Raw genomic sequence first — 27060 nt, 5'->3', positions numbered from 1 at the left:
CGAGGCTAGCATTGATCAGCCAGTTCCACAGCTCTGGGAGGGAGGGGGGTTGTATTCAAACTCTGCTTTGCCAACACGGTCAGCTGACACATAGGCTTGTGCCCTTGTCATGTCAAGTCAGAGCCCTGTTAAAGGGCCTGGCCTGGACGTCTCTTTCAACAGCTTTCAGAATGCATTTCCATCCTCTGGGAGACCTGTTACTGGTCTTCTCTCTAGCACAAGGCTTTAGGGAGATAGAGGGGGGATAGGATCAAACAGGCATCTTACTATGCTTTAATCAAAGTTCCATCAAAACCGCACACAAAGGCATGGGTTCCACCAAAATAACTCTTATTGTTTTAATATTGTTTTTGTAAAGCAAAAGAAAGAGTCCAAAAAGCTAATAAAATGGGTAGAAATGATCTAGGACGTGCCTTTTGGGTTCATGCATTTCTGTACTGTTCTTCACCGAACAAGCCAGAAAAATCAAGAAACTAACTCTTGTAGCCGTTTACAATATCCTGTTAGCAGTTTCTGTATTTAAGGTAAGGAATTCCATGTTATTATTTTATTCATGTGTTTGTGCATATTCTGACAGATTTAGTGGATTTGCTACTGTGGTTTCTAATGGGGACATGGCTTATAATAGCCATAAAAATACATGCCCCAAGTACCCTGTGTCAGAAAATAAACTAAAAACACATATACAATAACCCCTGTACTGAAAGGGGTTAGTTACCCTCACTATCGGTGTCTTCTATTTTATAATAGAAGAATTATTACAAAATACAGAGGGTGCAGATGTAATTATCTGTTTGGCAGTTTATCTGTCTCTGGTTATGCGGTTTCCGATAAGCTTGTCATTCTCCAATCCTACAAACGCAGGGTGGTGTGAATCTGACAGGATTAGCTTCGTTAGTTTGACCAACAATCATGTTAAATCTATTGCCTCCACGCTGCACTCGCCCTCCATGGTGTGCCAGGTATGAAGTGGTGACGTCAACCCAGCAATTCTTTTGAAGAGAAAATGCTGCAGAGCGGCTTTGTGAAAACCTGCTTATACTGTAGCAAACCAGAAGAAAGTAAAAGACTTGTATTGTACTGTATTAGATATTATTATAGTACATCCCTGAGGTTATTTAGCAGTTGCTTCTAATAAAAGCATTTTCTTTGTGAGCACAGATTAACCCTTTCAGTGCTTAATGTACTGTACCAATGCTGTCTTTAAAAAAAAAAAAGTACCCATCATTTCTTATGGGGAAGAGACTGCAATGCTGGAACCGAGGATTTGTTCAGTGGTCAGCTAAAACATTTTTCACAGTACAAGTATGAACCTTATGAATGTATGGATCATTAGTCTTCCAATATAATGTGTTACAATCTTTTTCTGCGGTTCTGCTGGCATGTGATACCTTGGTCCACCCTGCCAGCAATTTCTCGGTCGGCTGTGAATTTAACTGTGTCTGAGAGGCCAAATGAAAAGGAACCCCAGGCTGCTCTGACACTCCAGTTTCCCCTATGATATGGCCCCAATCACAAAGTTCATCTTTCTCACAAAAGAAGCATAATTTATGCAACAGAAGTACAAAAAATTCTTAAAGTACCAAAGTACTTGATTCGCTATGCTCATAAAAAGCACACCATTAAAAACTTAAAGCAGGTTTAATGGAGCACTTAACTGTAATTGTATCCCATTGCACTTCTTTATAATAACATAGCAGTCAAATGAATTATCACCTAGCTGTTCTTCCTTTAGATACGGTTACCATATGGTTCCATGTACACTCGGTAAGTTTGGGACAGTTCAGGCTTTTAAACCCACACCCCAATGCATTCTGGTACTTTTTACCTAACTGTTACCTTTCACAGAAGGGCTACACTTACCAGAATGCATTGCAATGTGAGTTGAAAAGTCTGAACTGTCCTAAACTGAACTAGTGTACATGGAGTCACATGGTAAGCCTAAATAAAGGACACCAGAGCGCTGTACTTGGAGTCTTACTTGGAGTACTTGATTCTACTTTCATAAGCGCCGGATAAACTATTAATTATAAACTGCTTTGTTTGGGACATGTAATATATTATTGCATAAAAAGGCATACTACCTTTGTAGATTTCTTCAATCTATTAGGTTGCCTATAGTGCAATTACAGTGCACTATTTTAATATGGCGGAGCAAGGTCCTCTGAGTCGTCCTTGCAGTACGCCTGAATAAAAACTTCTCCCAGTTGAGTGCGAGAGCACTGAGCTTTGATAGGTTAAACTAGCTCCTGATAAGCAGTGCTTAAGCCTATTGTAAGTTTGAAATCAATCACAGGGATTAATTTGTATTGAAGAAGAATAAACACTACCAAGGGTGGTCTCTGGCCCTTATCTGCATCCAGTGGGGATTACCATGGAAATGCCTTTCAGAAGAGTGGAAGAGAGAGTGAAGGGTTTCATTTACAAACAAATCTGAAAAACAGACAAACTAACAAGCAAGCCAAGCCATGTTTCAAAAGACGTTAACAGCATCCCAGCATCCAGTCACTATCACTGGTTAAAGCAGAGGTCCATTTTTCACAATGAAAGAATGTTGCGATCCCTATTCTAGGCCTGCAGAATTTAATAAAAGGGCTGTTTATTATTTTGGCTTAAGGCTCTTGCCCCTTTTGAATGCTGCTCATGGTCTGCTGGCCCTGGTTTGAAACTCCAGCAATGTCGGGCACTGGTCTCACGCTGATAAGAGCTGCTCTTGTGCAGGGGGGGCATGCGTTCCTCTATTCCATTTAGAGCAGTCCAGGTCTCTTTGTGCTAGGCTTTCCATTGACACTCTGCAATCAGCACTGTAGATCAGATAACAAACCAAGAGGAAGTAAATATCTCTGATCAAGGTGAACCGGGGTCACAAGAGACTGCGCTGGTGCCCTCAAAGCATCTTTCAAAATGAAAAAAAAGGTAAAGAAGAAACAAAAAAAGAATAGAAATGGGTTTCAGAAGGGGGAAAAAAATGTGTCATCACATTTGTATTGAACCTCACACACCCTCATCAATTGCTTTTCAATGGCATTGCAGGGGCAGTACAGCAGTGCAACGGTTCTATCTTAAGAGTCAATAGAAACAGTCAAGGGCAGATATGTATGTTGCATTTGCAGTACATTGGTACCAATGGTTGTCCATTCACCACAGCCATGTCCGCACCAGCGTGTGATGCAGTATCAGGACCAAGTTGCTGGTAATGCTCTGGACTGCCAATGGCTCTGCAAATACAGTTGGTCTGTTTTATTAAAAACTTTTCAGTAATGGACAATATGAAGTCACATGATGGTCTGCTTATTAAATCATATTCAGTAGTTTTGTGGACCTGCTTTCAAAATGAACAATGTATTGCAAATTAAATGCGATGTGAATTTGGAGAGGCTGCGACGAGGCCAGTGAGGGTCACGAGTGTGTCAAGACGTTTGAAACCAGGGAATGTTGTTTCTTATTATACAGACTGTCTTCCTTTTGGAACTGTACAACTAAAATGAAAATGCACTGCTATATACATATCAATATTCTGTGTCAGTAGTTTTTTCGAAAAAGTGAGTCATTGAGAACAAAATAAAAACAAATAATAATAGCTGTGCTTCTGGCAACCACAGCCTCTTGGTCCTCTTTATCAAGCTGTTTTCCTCTGGTGTGCTAGTTGTACCAATACATCTGGAAATGTTCCAGTACTTTGATAAATATGGGCTCTTGCGTGCTTTATTAGAAACCTTTACCCATGCTTATTTATGAAGGTTGGAATTGTTAAATCTCCTTGAGATCTTTATTTTCACGTGTCTGTTTGATTTACGATTTTGGTATAATTGAGATATTAAAATGCAATTATGACGAGCTATTTTAGGAAAGTGCATTCAGCATGTTATTCATGTTATGCAAAAGTACAAATGAGATGTTGAGGGCACCGAATCCCTTGGAACTGGAATATGTTTTCTAAACTCAAAACACAGACTTGCAGCTAAACCCAAATACACTGGACATGTATTGAAAGGGAAAGGTTACTCCAAGTGTATTAACACACACTACAGTGGCGAATGTACGTGTTCAATGTTTAAACATTTAAATGCCAACCAATTTTTGAACACATAACACACTTCTGAGCTGCCTGTTAATCATTGTAAGATAGTAAACTGTATTGTTCTGTTTATAAAACAATGGTGAAAAACACATTTTGGAGCTGAGCTGCCTGTTAACATACCTGAGGAAACATTTAGTTTCTGTGTTGTTGTTTTACAGTGTAGCATGTCATAATGACATGTTAGAATGCGAGTGTATGTTGTACGCTCAGATGAAGATTTTCATCTTGGAGTTTCAAAAACCAACCTAAAAAAAGTGAATGCCTGTTCTAGTTCCAAACTGTTGCGTCTTACCAGGAAATCTGAACTCAACATGATTTCCTGCAAGATCAGAAAGAGAAGAGGCACAGGAGTGAGGAGAGAGAGGGAGAGGGGGAGGGAGAGAAAGAGAAACAGATTGAGGTCCAGGTCTGTCAGATTGCAGGTTTCTTTTCTGTGCTTACACATGCATTTCAAACACAAAAAGAAAGTGACATTCAGATTAGCTTGTGTCACAGGGTGCTGTGACTAGAAGACAATGATAGGATGTGAGCGAAACAAAAGCCCATCTAATGATTGGGCACCTTTACACTGAACCCATTGAAATGACAGGAATGCCTGGAAGGGCGATAGAGGAGGAAAATAAAGAGCATGATAATTATGGACCACTCTGCAGTAGTCTAAAATAACATTCCTTTTGAATTCATATCACACAAATAAGTGAAAAAGAACTCGGAAATGATTTTGCTTCCAAATTGAACCAAAGCAAACAAACCAAACTGGGTTTGAAATAATAACGCCCAAACAAAGCATCTGGATAATCTTCCTACCTTTAGCCACCCACTGGACAAGAAACACATGCCAGCTACGCTCAGTTTACTTGAGGCCCCACAGTTCATCTATTTGAGCTGTTGTTCTTTTTCATTATTATTACAAATTGTACAGCTCCTGCTTGCTTAATTTCACCGTATTCATGAAGTGTCTGTTATCAGAAAATGGTTTCCTAGCGCTTGGCTGCTGCAGAGCGTCTCCTGCGATCAGGACTCCAGCTTCGTTCCGCAGGATTTGTTGGTTATGCAGATTCTATTTACTGTACACACCAAGCCCGCTCGCAGAGAGTAAACAGCGCTGTGCAAAGGTAAACACCGCAATTTAATACAATTGTTCTCTTTCCGTGGTGTTTACCTTGAAACTCAATTAAAATTGAAAAGGCACCCAAACAGACCGAGATAATGATGTGAAAGGCTCGCTCTTACACTGAGCACAGCGCTGCAGGAGCCCATGCTAAATCCAGTCTTAGTGTTTGCCAGTCTCAAGTCAAGGCTTGGATCAGGCATCCAGCTTGAGCAAAAACAAACCTGAGATCCAGCTGTCAGTCAAAATGAACGCTAGCTTTCCTCTCCTGTTCTCACTGACTCTATTATAGACGTACTCTTAAGTTTGATATCTCACTCTGTTGTTTGTGTGGGAATCACTTTATCAAGGTAGTTATCTCTCCATGCATTCGTGTGTTTATAGTCATTTAGTGTTGTTACTGTAGTGTCAATCTGTGGTGTGACTCCTATTGTTTACTGTTTAATTTAGGGCTGGCAATTTCGATTAAAAACACAATCGAGTAATCAAGCACTACAGGAAGGTGAAACTCGAAAAATATGTACTAAGAGCAAGCAATAAACAAAGCAAGGCCAATCCACTGGGGTAACATGGGGGGGGGGGGTTGACATGCTGAACTAACTAAATGTCTGCAGGAGCCCAGTGTCTGTCTGCCCCCCCGCCCCCCCGACCTCATTGGTGTTTTCTGATTTTAGCCTCAAACAGGGATATTATTTTGAATCCTCTAACTCAGCCCTAGTTCAAATGGATGCCACAGAGCTGCAAAGGCAGAACGTGCTGAGGAAAGCCTGTCAGTGTCTCTCCCACACGCACACATCCACACCCACACGCACACATCCACACCCACACGCATTGATACACACATCGCTGAGCCCTGGCAGGCATTCCCCAGGGAATAGAGGCGTGTGCAGCCGGTGAAGCGAGCGCAGCGTGGGGCTCCCACACTGATCCTTCACCTACAGCCCACAGAGTGTCCTTCTCATGATGTCCCTTAGAAAGTTTACCACAGTATTTTTGCAGTTTTCCTGTGTTTTTCCCGTAGTTATTATACCATGCATTTACCATAGTTTACTCTGATTTGCCATGTGTATTAATATGCTTCACCATACCTCGCTATTCTTTACAATGCTTTCCTCTGCTTTACCATGCTTTCACTGTGCTTTATTACACATTGCTGTGCTTTTACTATGGGAAATATATTTCCCCACAGTTCAGGGCCGTCTGCCTGTCACCCTGATGAATGGCTGCTTGTGCAATTCCCCCGTCTCTCTGGAAATTAAGTCATACGACACCGAAGGCCAAACAACTTCTTTATTTATTTTTTTACTATGGGCAAAAAAAAAAAAGCTATTCATTTCCTTTCAGTGCCAGGTTCTGTCACCTCCTGTAGGATTGACTCATCACCATTTACTTGTTTTGTTTTTTTAGCACCACAGTTGTGTTGCACTATATACATGGAAAGGCTGCACACGTCACTGCTGTGTGATTTCCATGTGCCCGTTACTCAAAATAAAACCTCAATTACAAATCAGTGGGTAAAAATTCAAGTTACTAAGTCAAGTCGACAAACTTTTCGGCAAGTGGCCAAATCTTTTGTCTACTTGCCTTAGTTTCTTATAGGGTAAGTTTTACACTGTCGAATTCCAGTGTGGAGTAGTGGTTAAGGCTGTGGACTAGAGCCCAAACCGGAGGGTCGTGGGTTCAATCCCAGGTGGGGGACACTGCTGCTGTACCCTTGAGCAAGGTACTTTACCTAGATTGCTCCAGTAATAAACCCAACTGTATGAATGGGTAATTGTAGGTAAAAATAATGTAATTGTAAAAAATAGTGTGATATCTTGTAACAATTGTAAGTCGCCCTGGATAAGGGCATCTGCTAAGAAGTAAGAAAATAATTTGCCCTTTCTCTGGTTCAGGTGGGGGCTCTTGGGTGTGTTTCACTTCCATGTGTTAATCCACAGCAAAAATAAGATAGGTGTGTGTCATGTTGTGACTCCAGTCCATTAAACATTATATTATATTCAAGGTTGGGGTCAATTCCAGTTTAATTTCCAATTCCTTTTTAAAAATCAATTCCAATTCCAATTCCAATTCCCTCGAATTTGCTGTGGTAAACTTTTATATGGGTACACTACAGTACGATCTTCTAAGAGTCACGTTAAGAGGTTTACAATAAGCAGTCAGGAAGTATTTAGCAGTCTTCATTTAAGAAAAGACTTTGATCTAAAGAGCAGAATGCCATCAGCCCCCCTGACCTTGCCACAGCTTCCAGATCTACCACCCTGGACCCCAACCTTTATGCTTCTCAAAGAATAAATCAACATTAACTCAGTGATAATCCCTGTCCTTCCCCAAGTGAAATGTGGCTGGACTGCTTTAAAAGATCTGACTCTTTCAGCTTGTTTCTAAGCAGCCAAAAACATGGAGTGCCTGCACCTTTCAGATAAAAATATAAAAGCACTTAATCTTTCCCAGAACGCTTTCCTCTGAGCTTTCCACATCAACAGCACCGATGGGTCTCTCTGCTGCTTCTCTCACAGCAAGAACAGGGCAGGGGGACTGATCTATCTAACAAACGCAGAACACATCTTGCAAAACATGGCAGAGCCTTGTCAATGCTGCATGACATTTTGTAAGGTTTCAAAATTAAGGTAAACATGTAATTACTACTGTGTTACGCTAGAAGGATGAGCCCACACCACGCCAAATCTTGTTTACCATTTATTAGTTCCAAATACCAAACATTGCCATTAGTATTAACAGGGAGAGGTAATTGATCAGGTTACCTCAGGTTACCTCAACCCCTGGAGACGCTGCACCGATGGTCCCAATGATCTGGAGGTATTGGAAGCTTCTTTGTCTGAGTCGCCTCTATGCCTCCTATTTATACTCTAGTAGCTCAGAGCTTACATGACTTCAGTTTGTTTCTGTTATCTTACTAGTTATAGTTGTCAGCAGTTGAAATTTGTTATTCAGCTGTTACTCCACTTAGGTGCAGCCAACCCCCAACTACTCTCCTTTACAAGGTTACTGTGGTTCATTCTTTACCATAGGTCTCCTTTCCAAGGTTACTGTGGTTCATTCTTTACCATAGGTCTCCTTTACAAGGTTACTGTGGTTCATTCTTTACCATAGGTCTCCTTCCCATACTCATCTGCATTTGTGGTTTTAGAGCTTTTAACCTCATCTCAGACAGGGGACAGGACAGAATCCGCAACGGCAGTGTATCACACAACACTGCCCGTTACACATAGAAATATGCATTGTAAAATCATTTTCATCTGAAAAATTGCTGTGCAATGTGGGCTCGGCAGGGTTGGATGACCAAAAAGTGCCATTGCTAAACGCAATCATTTTGCAAGCTGTGTCGAGCGAACCACTGTTAATGGAGGCTTCACTTGATTGCTGAAGTGTCTGCAAGCGGGGTCGGCAGTTTTTGCTTTTTTTTTTTAAAACTGCATCACAGATTGTCTTCTGTGTTTGCTAGAGGCGGAGAGCATTGCATTGGTTTCTCGTTGCAGTTTGTGATTTGTGACTGAGGGCCTGATTTTGAAGTGAGGACGACTTGACTGTTATAAAACCACAAATGAACAACTTTGTTGCAGGTAGGTGTACTGTACTGTTCAAGCACTGCTTTGGGATGGGTCCTAGCTTTTAAATCTGCCTCCCAGTTTCACAGCTCAAACCACAGGTTCACCCTGCCTTTGTCAGAGTTATTAAGTTTGGGGTAACAGTGTACAGGAAGTGTCTCTAATTACTGCACATTTACATAGTAGTTACTTAGTAAATACATGTGCACTTAGCAAATTACAATGTTATTATGCATAGTTACAATGTAATGTGTAAATCGATTTACTAAGTAACAACTACGTAAATACACTGTAATTCGAGACACTTAATATAAAGTGTTACCCAGTTTAGTAACCACTATTCCCACAGCCTCCCAGTACCTCGGCACTATCCACTAAGCGACACAGCCACGCAGTCTTTAGCTCTAACCAGCAGGCGCCGCTGCTTTCCTTCCCTTCAGTTCTCACCACTGGGCCACCCTGCCTGCTAGTCCCTCATGTCTATCCAGCAGACCATACGGCTGCCGAGTCCTCAGCTCTAATAACTAGGCCACCGCCTGAAGTCAGAATGTAGAATTAAATCAAAAGTAGAACGCGTAACGCAGCTGTTGAAATGACTAGCATTTGGAAAAACTATTCCCTTTGCATCAGCACCGACATGTACTTAAAGTGTGTGTGTGTGCCCATGTTGGGGGGTGGGGTGGGGGGGTGATAGCTGCTGACAACTAGTCTCACCAGTGTTATGAAGCAGGCCTCATCAGCTGTTACTACTGCAGCTACATGTCGCTGTGAATCAACAAGGAGCGCTGTCTATCACAGCAAACAGCACAGCCAGCAGGGCCACTTCTCGCTCCAGTGTCTCAGAAGAGATTGTGGGAGCGGTTCTAAACATTATTAATGGCTACTTATTGGACACACATTCTGTGCATGGTTAACCCATCGTTGATAACTGAGGTCAACCATTCAGCTGATGTCTAGGCCCAACCTGTGATGTAACCAGATCAAGATACAAGGTGATGTGGTGGCAGACTCATACTAGGTCTGATTTAATTACAATGTATTAAATAATGCACAGTATTGATAACTGCAGTATTGACAGTGTTCACTAAATCTATAGTCACTGCTCTGGACTGATGATAATGATACAGATGTTCTGGAGATGTCCAAACAACAGGCACAAACCAATTCAGAATTATTATTTAAGCATTTATTAAATATTGCTGTTGTTACTTACTTGAATACAAAAATGAATGAATCTAAAAAGCAAAATGCATCCAAGTGCAATAGATGTATCGATGATGACAAAAATAAATAAAAAAACTCCTGGACAGAATCTAAAAATGGAATTGAATCCAAAAGTAACCAAAACATCCAAACAGCTTTAATTCAACAGCTAAAAAGTGAACTGAATCAGGACCAATGACGAGAAGAGCGGCAGCAGGAATGCAAAACTGGAAAACACAAATCCCTAAGAAACCACAAAGGAAACGCTCTCCGTTTAGAAAGCTGTGCTTTAAAGAAAGGGTTACTGCAGGCTTTCCTTTTATGGTGGCAAATTCCTGATACATTTCACAGCTCTGTTTATTCTCAAATCTTCACAGGAATGTGTTTCAGGAACTTTGAACCCCTGCAAGTCAACATAGAGTTTCAGTCTGTTTAGAATTAACAGCACCTAAAAAACACACCTCCCTGTCACATGTAGGTTAATAGCATCAACTTGTTTATTCAGTGCATTGCTATCCTTTTATACAGATGAATTCACTGCCAGGATACCGTTCTGTACTGCAACATGTTTATGACAGCACTGTCTTTTGTTACTCAGCCCTCTGCGTACTTGCCAGCATTTCTATTAATAAAGTAATAAAGACTGGCTCCCTCACAGCGATGGTTTCTTTCTGCAAAAATAACCTGCCTGGTTTGGATGAGAGGAGGTGGGATGCAGTTTAGTTTTGCACGCATGGTACAAATAGTCCAGATTCGGAAAATCCAGCCCTAGTGAAAAGACTGTTGTAAAACAGGAACAGGAAAAGGCATATGGGAAACTCTCTGCATGGCACACTTAATGCTCATGTATAAATAAAGAGATACCAGTGTATACTCAGTCCTTTGTGTGTTAGTGTTTTCTGCCTGCTGCACAGTGATAAAGGTTCTACAGGAGTTTTTCTTCAGGATAACACACAAGGCAGTCATAATCTAAAGCTGTTACTAGCACAATTAATAACATGTTTATAGATTGTATGTAATGTAGGGGTCAAGGAAGGTTAAACACATTTTGTGAGCACACTTGAGAACGCTGTGCTCCAGCGCAGCTGCAAGGTGGGAGGATGCTTGCCAACTCGGTCAACTCAGGAGACAGAGGAACAAGGAACTGATCACGCAGGGTACATCTGATCTTGTGTAGAAGAGATATATGCTCAGTGGCAGGAACAACATCGTAACTCACACCAAGAGATTGATAGGGTTTAGATACTGTTTGTAAGCACAGTTCACAAACTTCAGCTTCATATACACACACACACACACAGTTAGGCAAGATATACAAGACAGGCACTCATTAATGCTAGTGAGAAAAGCTACCTTAATCCTGTCCTGACAGACCATCGCCGTACCCCAGCATTCTCCCAAAAAATGAGGTCATTGCCCACTATCTGATTTCTGTTTATAACTAGGAGCTACATTGTGGTGTCTAATGATAATGTTTGAGCTACATGTGTGTAACCTTTGAATACTGGAATCAATACACGGCAACTGACCAACATAGCAATTGTTATGGGGCAGATATTAAATGAGTTTCCTTACAATAGCCACTTATAACAGATCTCTCATCTAAAGTATGAGTATAGGATGTGTTTTCAATGATCTAACACACCTAATCATCTGTTCCTATTGCGATTACTGATACTGCATATAGGGTTAGCTTCATAATCTAGATAGATAAAGGCTGTATTTTGATAGATATGGCAGACAGATTCTGTAAAACATGCACATGGTCTAGCTTATTATTAAAGATAGCAAGTTGACAGAGCATGAAGAGCTAATTTGCTGTGAGGGCCCACAGTTGATTAAAGATAATCTAAACATGATGAAACCAAAACTAGAATTGATATCTCTTAACCATTACTGTACATGAAACCCCACCAGCTGCAACCTGCCTCACAGCCCTGCACCAGATGCAGCCCAGCCTAACGGGAAAACATTTCTGATCATTTCTCTCGTTATGCTAGGTGACTCTGACTGTACTACCAAGAATTCCATACAGATGTTTTTAATTAAAAGTGTTGATAGTTAGAAATCCAATAACACATATTCTGAGCACAACACAGCAGCATATGGCATAAAATTGTCTGTGGATTTTTTAAAATGTATTTTTCTTTATTTTTTATTTTTGTATCCTTGTGACAGTCAAATGCCTCCCGTTCTTTTCCCAGTTACTATTTTTTTTTATTGTTCTTTTAACATTTTATAACCGATAGAAAAAGTGCAGATGCAGCAACTAGTTTACAGGGCGTTTAGACTGAGAGCGACAGGACTATGGTTAAATCAAATCAGTCAATCAGTCTGTGGCAGGGCAGAAGCTCTGCTGCTGCAAATAGTGAGTGGGAATGTAAGGTTGGCAGGGACGGGGTTAAATCTATCCCCGCCAGCAATCACAGGTGTGGCCGTTCCTCAATTAGGTAATTGATGCTTTGATCCTTTGTCTGGCGGAGGAGTTTGTGCGTGCGTGCTTGTGCTGTGATTTTTGTAGTGTATAGTTTTGTATTTGTAGTGAAGGCTAATGCCCAGCCAACAAGTTATTTATTCTTTTGTTTGACCCTTTTATTTTGGCCCTTGAGCCAGTTTATTTGGTTCCTGTTTTTGTGTTTGTTTTAGTTAATAAACACGCGTTTAAACTGCAGCTTCCTGTCTCTGGGTCTCTTTCCTGCTGGTAACAGCCTGGGCCGTGACGCTACCCTGTCACACAATCAGATATAGTTCATCTGTTGCTTTAGTTTCCAGTGCAGTCATTGCAGTCATTGCAGTGGTTAGGGCTCTGGACTCTTGACCGGAGGGTTGTGGGTTCAATCCCCAGTGGGGGACACTGCTGTTGTACCCTTGAGCAAGGTACTTTACCTAGATTGCTCCAGTAAAAAACCCAACTGTATAAATGGGGAATTGTATGTAAAAATATCTTGTAACAATTGTAAGTCGCCCTGGATAAGGGCGTCTGCTAAGAAATAAATAATAATAATAATAATAATAATAATAATAATAATAATAATGTTATAAACTCAGAATCGTTTTAATTGAAAAACATCGCATTCTACATGCAACCTGGTAACCCCTAACACATGTGTCAATAATTATATCTCACTACAGACTCTACTTGGTTGATAAACATGTGTAAAATATATAACCCACACTGCCGTGGCATAACAGATATCTAGCCAGCTGCATGATGACTGCAGGGTATAATGCATTCAACCTGGTAACCCCTAACACATGTGTCAATAATTATATCTCACTACAGACTCTACTTGGTTGATAAACATGTGTAAAATATATAACCCACACTGCCGTGGCATAACAGATATCTAGCTAGCTGCATGATGACTGCAGGGTATAATGCATTCAATTGAACACCCACACAGATTCAGATTATTTCAAAATCCATAAAGATAGATGAGAAAATATCACTTACATACACACACTCAATACACACAAATGCATATTTTATACTGCATATAGAATAATTAATACATACATGTGCGTCCTTAAAATCTTAAGCATCTTATAGACAGACTTCTGTCGTTACAGAATTAGTCAATGAGATCTTAAAATGGTCCCCTGGAAGCTGAAAGCATTGCTCAGCAGCGGACGGTCTGTCCCAGCTGCACAACATCTCATTCAAGTTTGTTTTTATTATCATTATTAAATTGTTTTTTTTGTTTGTTTTTCTTGGATGACTCTGTGTTAGTGGCTGCAGGAAGTTCTGCTGAGTTTGACAAGTGTGTGCTCTGAGTTCTAACAGATGGTGGCTAATAGACGTTCATAGATCTCACTGACACCGCCTGTAAAGGAAGGAATACGAAATGAGCCACCTGCAGCAGCGTGGGGGCGGCCGGAGGACACGCGCTGCAATCCTACGCCTCTTCATTGCTGTGACTCTGATCCCAGAGAAGGGGAACAGGCTTTGTGATCTGAGTTTGGAGATAGCGTAGTGCTGGTTTATATATATGTATATATGTATATATATTATCTATCTATCTATCTATCTATATATTTTCATTAAAATCTCAGGATTTACGCATTAAATAAATATATATATATATATATATATATATATATATGTAAAATTTAATTGTAAGTATTCAGTAGTTTTTTTATGCCAATACCAGGTGTCTTCCGGCACTTAGACCAGTATAGACCTAACCCAATACAAAGCAACACTTTTTTCAATTCTGCAGAAGCCACATTCAAAGTAAGTCTATAAAGATCATAAATCAGGCTTTCGTTTTGTATTTTTATCATCCTACACACACACACAAAAAAAACACTATCATTTTCAAATTAAATAATTCCAGGTTCTAAAATGGTAAAATAAAAGTGTTAATCATTTGAAAAAAAAATTTAAAAAAAAAAAAAAAAAAAAAAGAGGAATATGAAGAAAAAAAATTAGAACGGAGACATTGATTAACATCCCCCCCCCATTGTCTCTGGAGTCTAGTTGTGTGTGTGTGTGTGTGTCTGCGTGTGTGTGTGTGTCTGCGTGTGTGTCTGCGTGCGTGCGTGTGTGTGTGTCTGCGTGCGTGTGTGTGTGTGTGTCTGCGTCTGCACGTGTTGCTTTTTCCTCGTCTAAGGAATTGCGTCAATGTAACAATGGAAACAGACCTCAAAATAGCAACTGCTGACGGCACTGAGAGATACTTGGGGATCGGACGCCTGCCTTATGGGACCACTGAGAAGGCTGATTTGGTCGCTCGTCCAACATCCACCTGCCCCCTGCCCAGCAGTGGAGAGGTTGGATGGTGGTTTAACTCCTCCCTTAGTCTTAGCCCCCTTCATTTGGAAAGCTTCCAGCTCTCTGGTTCCCAGCAGTGCAATTACCGTAACCAGCAGCAGATTTTGCTGCTATCAGCTGAATTCCTCTACTACAGACCAGGCGGGTCAGCACTGCAACACAATGGGCTATTACTGACACATTATTAGCTAGATGGCTGCGGATTTAACCCCCAAAATAGAGATAAAAGAAGAAAAGAAACTCATACTGAAGCATTGCGACAGTATTCACAAAATGCATCTTTGTATAAATGCTCTCCACTGAGTATTTTACATTGATCCTTCCCTCTCCACTGCATCAAGAACTGAGATCCTGTGTTTGTGAATGCTGAGTAGCGCCTGCAAGGCAGTGAACCTCGGGACACACTACATGGCAAAAATCCCCATTGGTTAAAATGAATAATGATTGAAACGTTACGTTTTATATGAATTCACAAGTAACAGGGTGGTGTTTTGATTCAGATATCTAAATGTTATTAGCATCCCATGATCCCAGCTTTACAGTAAAGAGATTTCTATTGAATCTTTTTTCTTCTGTGACCAGTTTAACCAGCACTAATTCACCTGAACCAGCGCAACCAGCTCAAACCAGCTCTGTCTAGCATTCACCAGTGATGGTCATTAACTCAATTTCCATCAGGGTGAAAAATCAAAAAGGTAAGGGCACTGTTTAAAATCCAACCACATTACCGTTCAGAAAATTCATTTATAAAGAACTGTGATCTAAGAGGCTCAATAAGAAGGCATCAGTACGGGCATCAGTGCCGAGACCTCATTAGTTTCATTGAACAGGGACACAGGCTAATGAGATCATATAGAGAGAAGGGTCCATGCAGCAAAAGCACAACTGGGATCCATGAGCCAGAAAATTCAATTGAGTGAGAGAGAGAGAGAGAGAGAGAGAGAGAGAGAGAGAGAGAGAGAGAGAGAAAGAAAGAAAGAAAGAAGAGAGACGGGCAGTATGGGACTAAAAAACTCAAGGGGTGCTGAAATCCATTCCACTTTCAATCTATTTAAAGGGGTTTTAAATGCAGAGCACTTATCAAATTAAGGAGAATGGGTGCGGTTTTGGAAATCCACATTGAGTTCAATATTGTACTTAAGGGAAGATCAGATAAAACCCCACAACTCTCAAATGCATACACAATATGTCATGTGCTGCGCGAAGAACACCACGATGTTAATAAATGGATGAAAACGTATTTGAAAGCGTTGGTTAGCATTCCTTTAACCACTGAACTAAAGGATCAACCAGGTACTCTCTTGTTTCATTGACATGACTCTGTAGGCTCCGTAACAGCACTGTATCATTTGCACCAATTGCTTCAACTGCACAGCTAGTGAACTATAAATATATCTTCTTAGTAATCCACTGCATACACCTCCTCATTGAAGAGAACCTTCTGCAGTCTGCACACTAAGAGGTAGGACACTCCAGAATTGCTGGGACCAGTAGCACGTATTTGAGCCTTGTTTATTTTATTGCTGACCATCTTCAGTGCGGGTCTTATTAAGCTTTGTTCACGCAGATGTGAAATTTAAAGAAATCTTTATTACCTAATAAAAAAACGGGCATAAAAAAAGACATCAAACAGGTTAATGGTGCCAGGAACTTAATGTTTCATGGGAAAGAGTATGACAGCCAAAATGAAACACTACAGCACTGCACTTCCCACAAAAAACAACCTTTGCCTTCCCTATTGAAAATTCCAGCAGAGACCAGCAGATTACTTGTCTGTGGTTGTTACATTTAAAGCATTCGTTTTTGGTTGTAGAATGCTTGTAGCATACATTAAGAAGATCTTGAATGCAGGTTTCAAGGACTGGTTGTGACAGGTTAACATTCTGTTATCGACTTTCTTTTACATGTTTAAACAGTTGCTTCTCGGAACCTTCTCACGTCCCTGTGTTACAGCCTCACTAACATGGCTGTAGCACAGGAAGTGAGAAGAGATGAGATTTTGAAATTGATTTTAGCTTAGGTTAGCACTGCTTTAATTTGAGCAGAGAGAGGCGTTTCAGTATGTTTCAATTTACTTCGGTCTTCAGCAGAGGTAAGCCCTTTCTCAATAAATTTTAAAACTCCCAGTTAGCTTTCATTTATTTTCTCAAGCACGGGTTTGCAAACCAAGCACAATGCCGGATGCAATCCTGTCTTCTTTCAGCCGTCACAATTTATTATGACTGAGGAGTCTGAAAAGATTTCTATCAGCAGTGGCAAATCTCCCTTTCGACTCCCCGTCAGTCCAGCTCGGTAAAACGTCCCCACGAGCAAGAGCAGTTTAATCTCACTCTGCATTTATCATTTCTGAGAATGCACTGCTGTCCTTTTGATGAGATCTAAACCAGGTTGTACTTTACCCTAAAAGCACAGTACATACTTAGAACTGAACAGTGACTCCTCTTATCAATACAATAATATAGAATAAGAATAATCTTCATCTTCATAGTCATTATTTTATCACCATGGGAAGCTTTGCTTTGGACCATCAAGCCCAACGCCCTACCAACCTGGCCCCCATCTTATGTTTTCTAATGCTACTGTGCAATTTGTCAGTGTAATTACGATCGCTGGTAAAAGCAGGTACAGTAGGTAGTGTCCCGCTGTAATAATAGTACCAGCCCGGTGTTAAGACTATTAAACATGTAGCAGGTCCACCTCATCAGCTGTAACACCCCTCTGAAGACACTTGGAAGAACCATCCATGTTCTTTGAGAATTGATTTGAGTGCTAAAGTACATGCTACCAAAACTATCAAGGGTTATCCAGAAAGTAGCAGATTTAATTACGAGCTGTCACCACATTGTATTTAACATTCAGCCGGATATCTATCCCATGTTTAATGAACGTCCATATAAGGCATCTTACAACACAAAATAATAACAAGGACAGCAGTACCGATAATAATGTTAGTGACTGGACTTTGCGCAGGTACATCTGCAGATGTCCCACTGGTAAAGCAGTTCAGTGGCTGTACACGTGGCTTGGGATTGGGATCCAGCCCCCAGGCAAGGCTGACTCAGTCCTGGAAGTGAAACATCTCCAGGGGTTCAATAGAAGCATGCCCCCCTCCAGCACTGTGTTTTCGCGATTGTCAGCGATCCACAGACACACTTTAACTGACATGTGAAAACACAGCTCAACCAAGAAGAACCTGCAGACAGGCGACGCCAGCTGGACCACGACACTTTGCAAAGCTTTAATAATACAGAGTGAAAAAGACAATGCAGCAAAGTGATGGCAAGCATGTTAAATCCAAAAACAAGATCAATCACATTAAAAGAACAGAAGAAACATGGTACTCTATACAGCTAAATGATTGTGCAAATTTACCACGGCATCCTTCTATAGGGTTGAGTTCAGCAGGTTTGACCTCTAAATGAAGACTTGAATTAAAATTAAAATGTGCATAATTCAATTTCAATTTATTGCTTGAGCTATAACCAGAAAAAGGACAGTTATCTCCCTAAACGAGATGCAATTTCCTTTTACAGTACCACAACTCAATTAACTGTCGAGGCTATCCGTTCAGTGGATGACGTTTTAATTGTTCAATATATGCTGTATTACTCCACTTTTGCACTGATAATCAAACTAAGCTGTACATTTTCCTCAAGTTATAAAAGTTTGTTGGATTGTTCTGCAATTCATATTAATGGTGTCCAAGTCTTCTCTGTGCTGTTATCGGTTTGTCCCTTTTTCTTTTACCAGGTGGCACTGTTCCACAAAGCGATGCTCAATCAACTTCAGTCAATTTCTACTGATGATGGAATTGCTTTGTAGAACACAGCATAGTGAGATCCAATTAGGTCACATACGTGTATCACGTGACCTGGCTTCTTGACGTTGTCTTATCAGAAACAAAAAGCATGATGGTGTCCAGAACAGAAAAAGGTTGTGGTCAGTGCAGCTGCGGTATCTCGTATTCCGACTGCCTTGTCGATTTAACCGTCAAACATTTCTAAGGAATTTTAAATCTGACGTCACAAGTGAGCAAGCAACCAATCAGAGTTCAAGCAACTAAAACAAAGCAGCTGAAACACTGGGGTCGCTCAAGGTCATTCGACGTTGCTCGGGACAGAATGGTGTGCTTGCAAGGGAAGGGCCTTTTCCTCATTCGTTCTGTTACCACGTTCTAAATCTCAGCTCCCATTGAAAATGATGAGTCTGTATCTGTCAGAAGTGCTGTTTTGGAGCCGCTGCTGTCTAATTACCAGTTCATATTCTGGAGGAAGGCTCCCAAACTTTGTCAGCACAGATCTAGGTTGCCTTTTTCTGAAGAGTCGGAATCGCTCTGCACAGCAAACTACCCCAGGGCAAGAAACAGCAGCTTCTACAGCAGCTAGTGAGCGAGCAGACTTATCTCATCCTCAGATCTGACCAAACAAGACAGGACACTGAGAGACTGACAGCGCCCCCTGCTGGGAGCCTCCTTCTTGCTGTCTGAATGGCAAATAGGAAAGACAAATTCAAATCCCTATTACTGACACTGATGTCCGTGCATCAAGTCAATTTAATACAAATGCACTCACTGATCTCCACAGCTATCTATCTGTTTGCTCATTCCTCGAATGACTGTTAAATATTTCCAGCATAGGAAACAGGATGCATAGGATTACGGAGCCATTGAGAATACCTTACTGTAAGGGTGGTGTACTCTACTGTCTATATTAATATACAGTATAAACTAGGGTTAAAAAAAAAAGAAGCTGCCAAACTTGACCATGTGACTCTTATAAATCCCTACAGGATTCTTCCATTAAGTCAATATCAAATATGCTACAGATAGAGGCATCGTCTGTGGTTAATTGTCTCAAAGGTGCAGTGAAGGATCCCAGTGTGGTTATTAACTTAATGATAACGTATTGACGAGAGGAGAACGCATGAAGTCTGAAAACACATATGCAGTATGCATGCAGTCACGAGAACATGATGCAAAGGGCCACGTTTATTGAACAGTCTGCAATGCAAGTAACAATACAGTTTTCTGCACAAGCGTCATGTCCATCTTTTAGTGTTACATGGATGTGTTACTGAATTTGCATGTTACCATATGCATGAGCTTGCAGCTTAGGCGTGTATATAACAGCAAATGAATGATGTATTATATTGGATGTATTATATTGTATGCATCCAGGTTTCTCCTGAACTCTAAATTAACTCAGGTTCTCCAGTGTAGCTGTGTATATTTTCATTACATTATCACTGTGGCAGACACACACACTGCCCATGCATTTGGGAAACATGCTTGCCAGCTGGCTACTCAATCTCACATGTCCACCTGAACAGATGCAGTTTTTGATAGCCCTGGAAATTCCTCACAGTACATTGACAAAGCAAATGCATGAACCTTTAGGCTTTGGCATAAAGGGAACTGTGTACATTTATCTGTCTAGATTTCGAGGCGAGCTTTGCTTAAAACGCTAGCAATTTAAAATCAATTTTTCAACCTTTTAATATTTTAATACAATTTTAACACTCGCTCCCAGCAGAGCTGAAGTGAACACTGAGCAGTAGGATGTCGACAGCAAAATGAACCATCGCATCACTTTAAAAGCTTGCTCATTTACACGCTCACAATACTAAAAGCCAAGGCAGAACTACTTGGAGCACAACAGGGTCTTTCCGATTTGGCAGCTGCTGATTACAATCTGGCTTTTGTGATAAAGCACAGGCACGGCAGCTTGCCCTTTTCCCTCATATTAAATGTATGAATTTCATTTCCCTCACTAATTGTTCTAGTCCGAGTGAAGCGCTGCAGGGCTCTTTCTGATGTATTCTAATAATATAACAGACTAAATGTGAGCCTTCAACGTGCCCTGCTGAAAAACCCCACTAACTGTTCTCACAAAGGGCTGCTGTCCTCACTGCAAACTGTTTCTGGCTCCAGATAACATAAAATGCAGTTCCTTTCATACAGTGACAAAATGCCGACCGGAACATATCAGCTTTGGTGGGTGACAAAAGGACAATCACTTGCCTGCTGAACTTGAGGAGTCATTGGGTGATTGGAAAATCGAGAAAGAAGGAATTCCCGGAGCCAGGACCCCCTGGAATGCATACTATAGTAAACGACTATAGGCTACAGTGGTATTTTTTATGTGGATTTTAGCCAGTGGTTTTGTCTGCTGGCTATTGGGAGCCTGAATGAGCACCGATGTTCTCCACCAGTGTCCACATACACCACTGCAATTGCTGGTCATAGGCATATTATTATTATTTGCTTATTTAGCAGACGCCTTTATACAAGGCTAGGAAGTGTGAACTATGCATCAGTTGCAGAGTCACTTACAACAACATCTCACCCGAAAGACGGAGCACAAGGATGTTAAGTGACTTGCTCAGGGTCACACAATGTCTCAGTGGCTGAGCCGGGATTTGAACTGGGGACCTCCTGGTTACAAGCCCATTTCTCTACCCACTGGACAACACAGCCTCCTATGTTAGCAGGCCATCACCGCGTGATTCATGACCTCAAGGCATTGTTGTCACCTGGATTGTACCTGGGTAAGACTACATTAAGTGTCTCCAATTACTGTGCATTTACATACCAGTAGTTATTCAGTAAATACATGTGTACTTACACATAGTTACAATGTTATTATGCATAGCTACAATGCATTTTATGTGTATATTTTTTTGCCAGCTTAATGAAGGATGATGTTCATGGGTGCCATAATTCACCCCAATACAAAAGAGTACAGATGCACTGGTAGGGTTCTATAAAGGCACTGAAAACACCAGTTCCACGTAAGAAACTGACATACAAACAAACAACAAGGAACTACCGGTATGTACTAATACAGTAAGTATACAAGAGTTTATAAAGCAGGGCCACTTGACTCTTGACTGTTTCCTACAGCTTGTTAATAAAAGATCAGTACTCTGTCTTTAACTCCTCTGCAAGAATTTGAGCAATAAGGTTAAAGCGACTGCCGATATGCTGCAAACTTCAGTGTCTGCCATATTCACTGAAACATTTCAATTACATTTTGCTGTGACAATCAGCAGAAAACAAAGAGTGGGATCTACAAATGACTTGCTACTGAAGCACTATGTAAATATGGAATGAGATACCCAGAGGATGTCTAATGGCTGCCAGTGGGATACCGTGAACATGGAGGACCTCATAACTCACCAGAGCTGTATGCAAGAATGGTCATCCTTGGGGGCCAATTAATACGGTACCCCACTAGCAGCCATCAGACCTTCAGAGTGTGCTGTATCTCAGTGGCTCGGAGTGCAATTACTGCAGGGTCATGGTAATGTGTTTCAGTAGCTCAGTCATAGGAGAACGTGCTGGGCTGCAGTGGTGAACGCAGTAGGTTTGAGTAGCTCAGTGGTTAGAGTGCTGGGCTGCAGTGTGGAACGCATGGGTTTGAGTAGCTCAGTGGTTAGAGTGCTGGGCTGCAGTGTGGAACGCAGTGGGTTATAATTCACTTGGAAATTTTACAAGGTTGATGACTCAGTAATCTATAAAATCACTGGTGTTCTGACAAAGCCTTTAAAGTCTTTTTCTTACATCAGGGTTAAATGGGGGTTTTGTCAAACACTATGCACGCTCCAGCATCACCATTTGTAAGCCCTGGATTTTTCAACTTAGGAAAGACTGTACTTAAGAGACAATAGTATTCTGTACGTCAGCAGTTTTTAAAATTGGGTTTGAGGTAGGGATGGTGTTAGAGCTAGAGATAGGGCTACTTTATGTATAGGGCTAGGGTTAGGACCCAGTTTAGGGTTAGGGATTACGGTTAGGGCTAGTGGTTGGGTCAGGGTATGCACAGTTTTGTCTCCTTGCAGTATACAAACCAGGGAACCCCAATTACCTCCCTCAAAGTCTTGGGAAAGTTATTACTAGGCTTGTTAAACAAGTAAATAGACCAAATATTGTTTGAATGAATTTTCTTTAGCCATCCAGTTTGTTCAGATTAGATCTAATGATTAAATCAATCTCCCTGTGAACTAAATGATAAACCCGGCAACGGCCATAATTCAATTGGACTGCTGGAGAGCGTCCAGTCCTCAAGAGGAAACTGTGATGTATATAAAACATGTAAATCAGCTCAGTGACTGCTGAACCCTGCACAAAGGCATGATAACCTAGGACTTCAAACCCTAGTGCGTGCGCCTATCATCTAGAAACATTATTACTGGACCATTTCAGCTGAGAATCTTTTAATTCTTCACATTATGTGAAGTCAGGATATGGATATATTTCAAATACAATGTTACAGATTAACTGCTACTTCTGTGTACCTTTAGTGCAAAAGCAGTATATCAGGTCTGATCATTTAAGATGTGATTTTCAACATTGTGCACGAGCAGGCTTACCTCCAGCGCCTTCCGCTTCTTTGCCAGCAGCTTCTCAATGTCCAACGCCACCTTCTCCACGAGCTCCTTGGGAGAGTTCTTTTTTATCTCGAACTGGTTTCTTTTCTCGTTGTAAATCTGTGGGAAAGAATGAATAAAACAAGTCAAGTTATTGGGCATTTGAGTCATTGGAGTGGCATTTAGCAAGCGAAAGATCAGGAAATGTTTCCTCTTTATTACATGGATGGAGCGGTAAAAGAAAAAGTGTGTTTATTGCAAAGGAATGCACTGCAACTTTAAAATCTCCTGGCTTAATTCTGGGCTGTCTTAGCCAAGAACCTGGGCAACAACCAGTTAACTCCTGATGCCAGTGCAAGAACAGCAGGTAATCTTCCAGAAAACTACCAGCTGCTGGGAGTTTGCTGTCAGCGTTGACATGCTAATTTCAAGCAAGCTTTTGAGCTGAATTGTACACAGAATCGTTTCACTTAAAAACATGTGTTTGATTTACAGTTAGGGTTAGGGCATGGCTGGGTCAGGCACAATGTATAAAGCAGCCCACGTCTCCACAAAGATCTGCTCAGGCAAAGGTGAATGTAATATACATATATACAACATAAAGCCAGCAGCATAATGTAATGAAGCACTTCGAAGAACAGTTTTTAAAAGGGTCGCTTTGTTTGGCACATAGACAGTGATTTCATTTTTGCTGTTGCAGTCATCTGAAGAACAATCATATCTGTTTATTACTCTGCTGTACTCGCTGTCCGTACATGAATAAACGTGTGTTGTAGGTGTTTTAATCTTTGCTTGTCTGACAGACAGTGTGGTTTTCTGAAGAGCTGGAGTACAAGATGCCTTCCTTGTAATTGTTTTTTTATAGATGTGTAAACAGAGGTTGTTTTTTTTTAGTTCGCTCCTATTTGATTTTCTTGTCAGATAGCTGTGATTAGTTCAGGCTAGTGAACAACTGTGCTTCATGAATGCTTGCCAAATATTTACATGACAAACACTGATAGGAAACTTAACATGGTATACATGCAGTGGCTGAAAGGGATATATATATATATATATATATATATATATATATATATATATATATATATATATATATATATATATATATATATAAGGCATGTGCTTTTATTGAAAGTGTTTCTATTTTTTCAATGGCTGTTTTTCCTCCAAAAAAAAAAAAAAAAAAAAAAAAAAAGCATTTGTAACTTGGCACTGGAGCAAAAGATTAAAACCTGTTCCTTAGCCGTTGGCATTGATACTTCATCATTGTTTGTGCAAAGCTGTCCAAGGCTCATTTTGAACCAGTCCATGATCTACTCTACATTTCTGAGCCCTATAATGAGATGTAAAGCAAAGTTCCATCTGCCACGCAAAGCAGGGCGGGCTGCCCTGACACAATTCCAACGCGGTTCCATGGCACGGCATGACTGAGCACTAACCCCGGCCAGGAGAAACAGTAGACCTTTACCAGTGAAGATGTCTGATCAGATGAGCCTCTTGTTAATAAGATATCAATACAGCAGGGCCCCAGGGAGCTCCCTTCTATTGAATCTGACAGTGAGATACTCTCTCCGATCTGCATGGGGGACCACTGCCTGCAGCATTGCAGCACGTTACCAGCGGACGCCTTTCACCTCTGGGGGGACAGTTGGAATCTAACAGCTCCTCTAAACCTCGCTGTAGGACGCCTGTGCAAAGTTAGTCATCGTGGTCTAAGCTGAGTGGCTCTATCTGATGTGTTTTAGAATATTATTAAAGTTACTGGGCCGTTCGCAAACACACAGTCAACAGTTTTAGAAGCAAAATATTTATAGCACAGGAAGAACTCATGAGCCAATCAGGCTCCTCACAGGGTGTCATTTATTCCACCATAAATTAGCTCTGTGAAGCGAATACAGCACATTAGAGCAATAATTATCTCACACCTCACTGTCACGCGAACGGTCACCACACAGTGACGAGTGAAAGCACCAGGTTCTCAGATCTCGCTCAGCAGCAAACGCTGTAGTCGTCTATGTAGTTTGAGGGCTAATTGGTTTAAACTCCAGGCACCTGATCATTACCTGTAGTACAATAGCACTAATTTTAATGTACTGTCGCCCACTTTAAACAAGCTTCAGTTTCAGAGCTCAGTCTGCAAGGGGGGTGATATAAATTCACAGTTTACCTCCTTTTCCACATTATCACTCAAGGTAAAGCTGCACAACTTTAGTTATACACCTCTGTCATCAAAACAAAACCAGGTCATCAAAAAACTGGTTGAAAAAAAGAATGAAATCATAGCATCAGCTGTGATAAACTCCCACAGTAGATGTTTGAGGAGATCTTCCAGCAGCTCAGAGAATTGACACTGGGTGTGTGATTCTGTTTTCATTCAGGGTTTGCATCAGGGATGCAGATAGAGATCATGGTTGAGCTCATATAGAGGGAGAGAGAGAGAGGGAGAGAGAGAGAGGGAGATTGCTCCTCTCCCAGTTCTATCAATCTCCGTCTGTGAATCACAGCACTGGGTTTGCTCCAGCACAAAGAGCCACCTTTCAGAGATTATTTCAAAGAGCCAGGCTGGTAGCATATACAAACATGACTCCAAATCCATACACAATTTAAGTGGAGCTCTTATGGTTTTATAATACATGCAGACGTCTTCATCGACACATCAAAATTTACAAAGAGCTGCAGATACTCAATGTGTAAGAAAAAAAACTACTCCAGTGAAGCTCATGTGGTACATGTTATTGGACTGACATTCAAGACCACATGAGTCCCATCATCTGCTTTCATCTGGTCTATATTTTCAGCTTTTACAGCATGTTGCCTCAATAAACAGTATCAGCTTTAACATCGTTTCTACATGTTGTTTGTATCAAATGTATATTGAAACGCTATATCAACTCAACTAATACTGGTACTAACAGAAGAAGAAGAAGAAGAAGAACTGTTTCCTTAGGCAGTACCATCAAAGGTATTATTATTTTTATTATTATTATTATTATTATTGGCAATAGAGGTCCAGGGGCAGTAGTCAACACTCCCATCATGTTCCATCATTCATGTAATAAAAATACAATTTGCATGTCCGGTGCATGGCTTTGCAGGTCCTCAGACTTCCGATCACACAATACAGATAATGGACCTGACTCTCTGTTTTGCTTGCACCTGTATAAATATGACAAATCTAGCATGAAACAATGTGGGTTTCGGTACTGCAGAAGCTGTTAAATTATTTCTCAATAGTTTTGTAACATCATTTCATTTTTTATTTTTTTTTAATACCTTCTCAAAAGAAAAATGGAGGCAAACGTTGCACTGTAGCAGAAAGAAAAAAAATTGGTCCCATTATCTGCCTCCCCTGGTCTTGTCCCGCTGTGCTGCGGGTCTAAAGGTTAGCCTCTCATCTCTTTGTGTAGCTGTGTTGTCATTCCTATGGGGTGATTTCCATTACCTAGATAACCTTTAGAACAGCACATGAGGTGAGCTCCCTTTGGATCACAGAGCCTGAATATACAATTACTCCCAGAGTCTTATCTGATGATTACTCTACAGTCAATTAGTCCTGGAATAAAGCATGAAAAGTAACTACCTTTAAATAGAAACTGATTCAATCACAGGTTTGTTTGTTTTTTAAATTCAGGAACCAACCAACTAGCAGTGTTTGCTCAAAAGCAGAGGCAGCCATGACTGAAAGGAAATGTCACTGATATACTGTAGGACTTTGCTATACGGTAGGTTTATAATCAGTAGCAGCAGGACTACCCCTGGAATAAAACTACAGACATACAGTATATGGATACTACCTGTCTATACCCATGCAAGAGTTAGCATGGAAAATCTGCAAGGTTATTTTGCTGCATAAAGTGTATCCTGACTCCTGGCACTGAGATAAGGTTCATAGCTCTATAACCACTCCTGCAGAGGAGCCTGTCTCTTTTGTGTAGTGGCAGAGACGCTTGCTTCT

General features: G+C 40.9%; 1 protein-coding gene across 2 annotated transcripts in view; it reads right to left on the bottom strand.

The window, feature by feature from the left end:
* Positions 1-27060, bottom strand: part of LOC117412565 (voltage-dependent calcium channel subunit alpha-2/delta-2-like) — a 180820-nt gene that overhangs the window by 108025 nt on the left and 45735 nt on the right. For both annotated transcript variants that reach the window (XM_058999924.1, XM_058999925.1), the window contains exon 3: positions 23109-23225. In XM_058999924.1, coding sequence (XP_058855907.1) covers positions 23109-23225 — 117 coding nt within the window. The remainder of the gene's footprint in view (positions 1-23108; positions 23226-27060) is intronic.

The sequence above is a fragment of the Acipenser ruthenus genome, chromosome 25 (assembly GCF_902713425.1).
Source record: "Acipenser ruthenus chromosome 25, fAciRut3.2 maternal haplotype, whole genome shotgun sequence".
NCBI classification, from domain to species: domain Eukaryota; kingdom Metazoa; phylum Chordata; class Actinopteri; order Acipenseriformes; family Acipenseridae; genus Acipenser; species Acipenser ruthenus.
The sequence above is the reverse complement of the archived record's forward strand: the minus strand, read 5'-3'. Positions and strand labels throughout refer to the sequence as shown.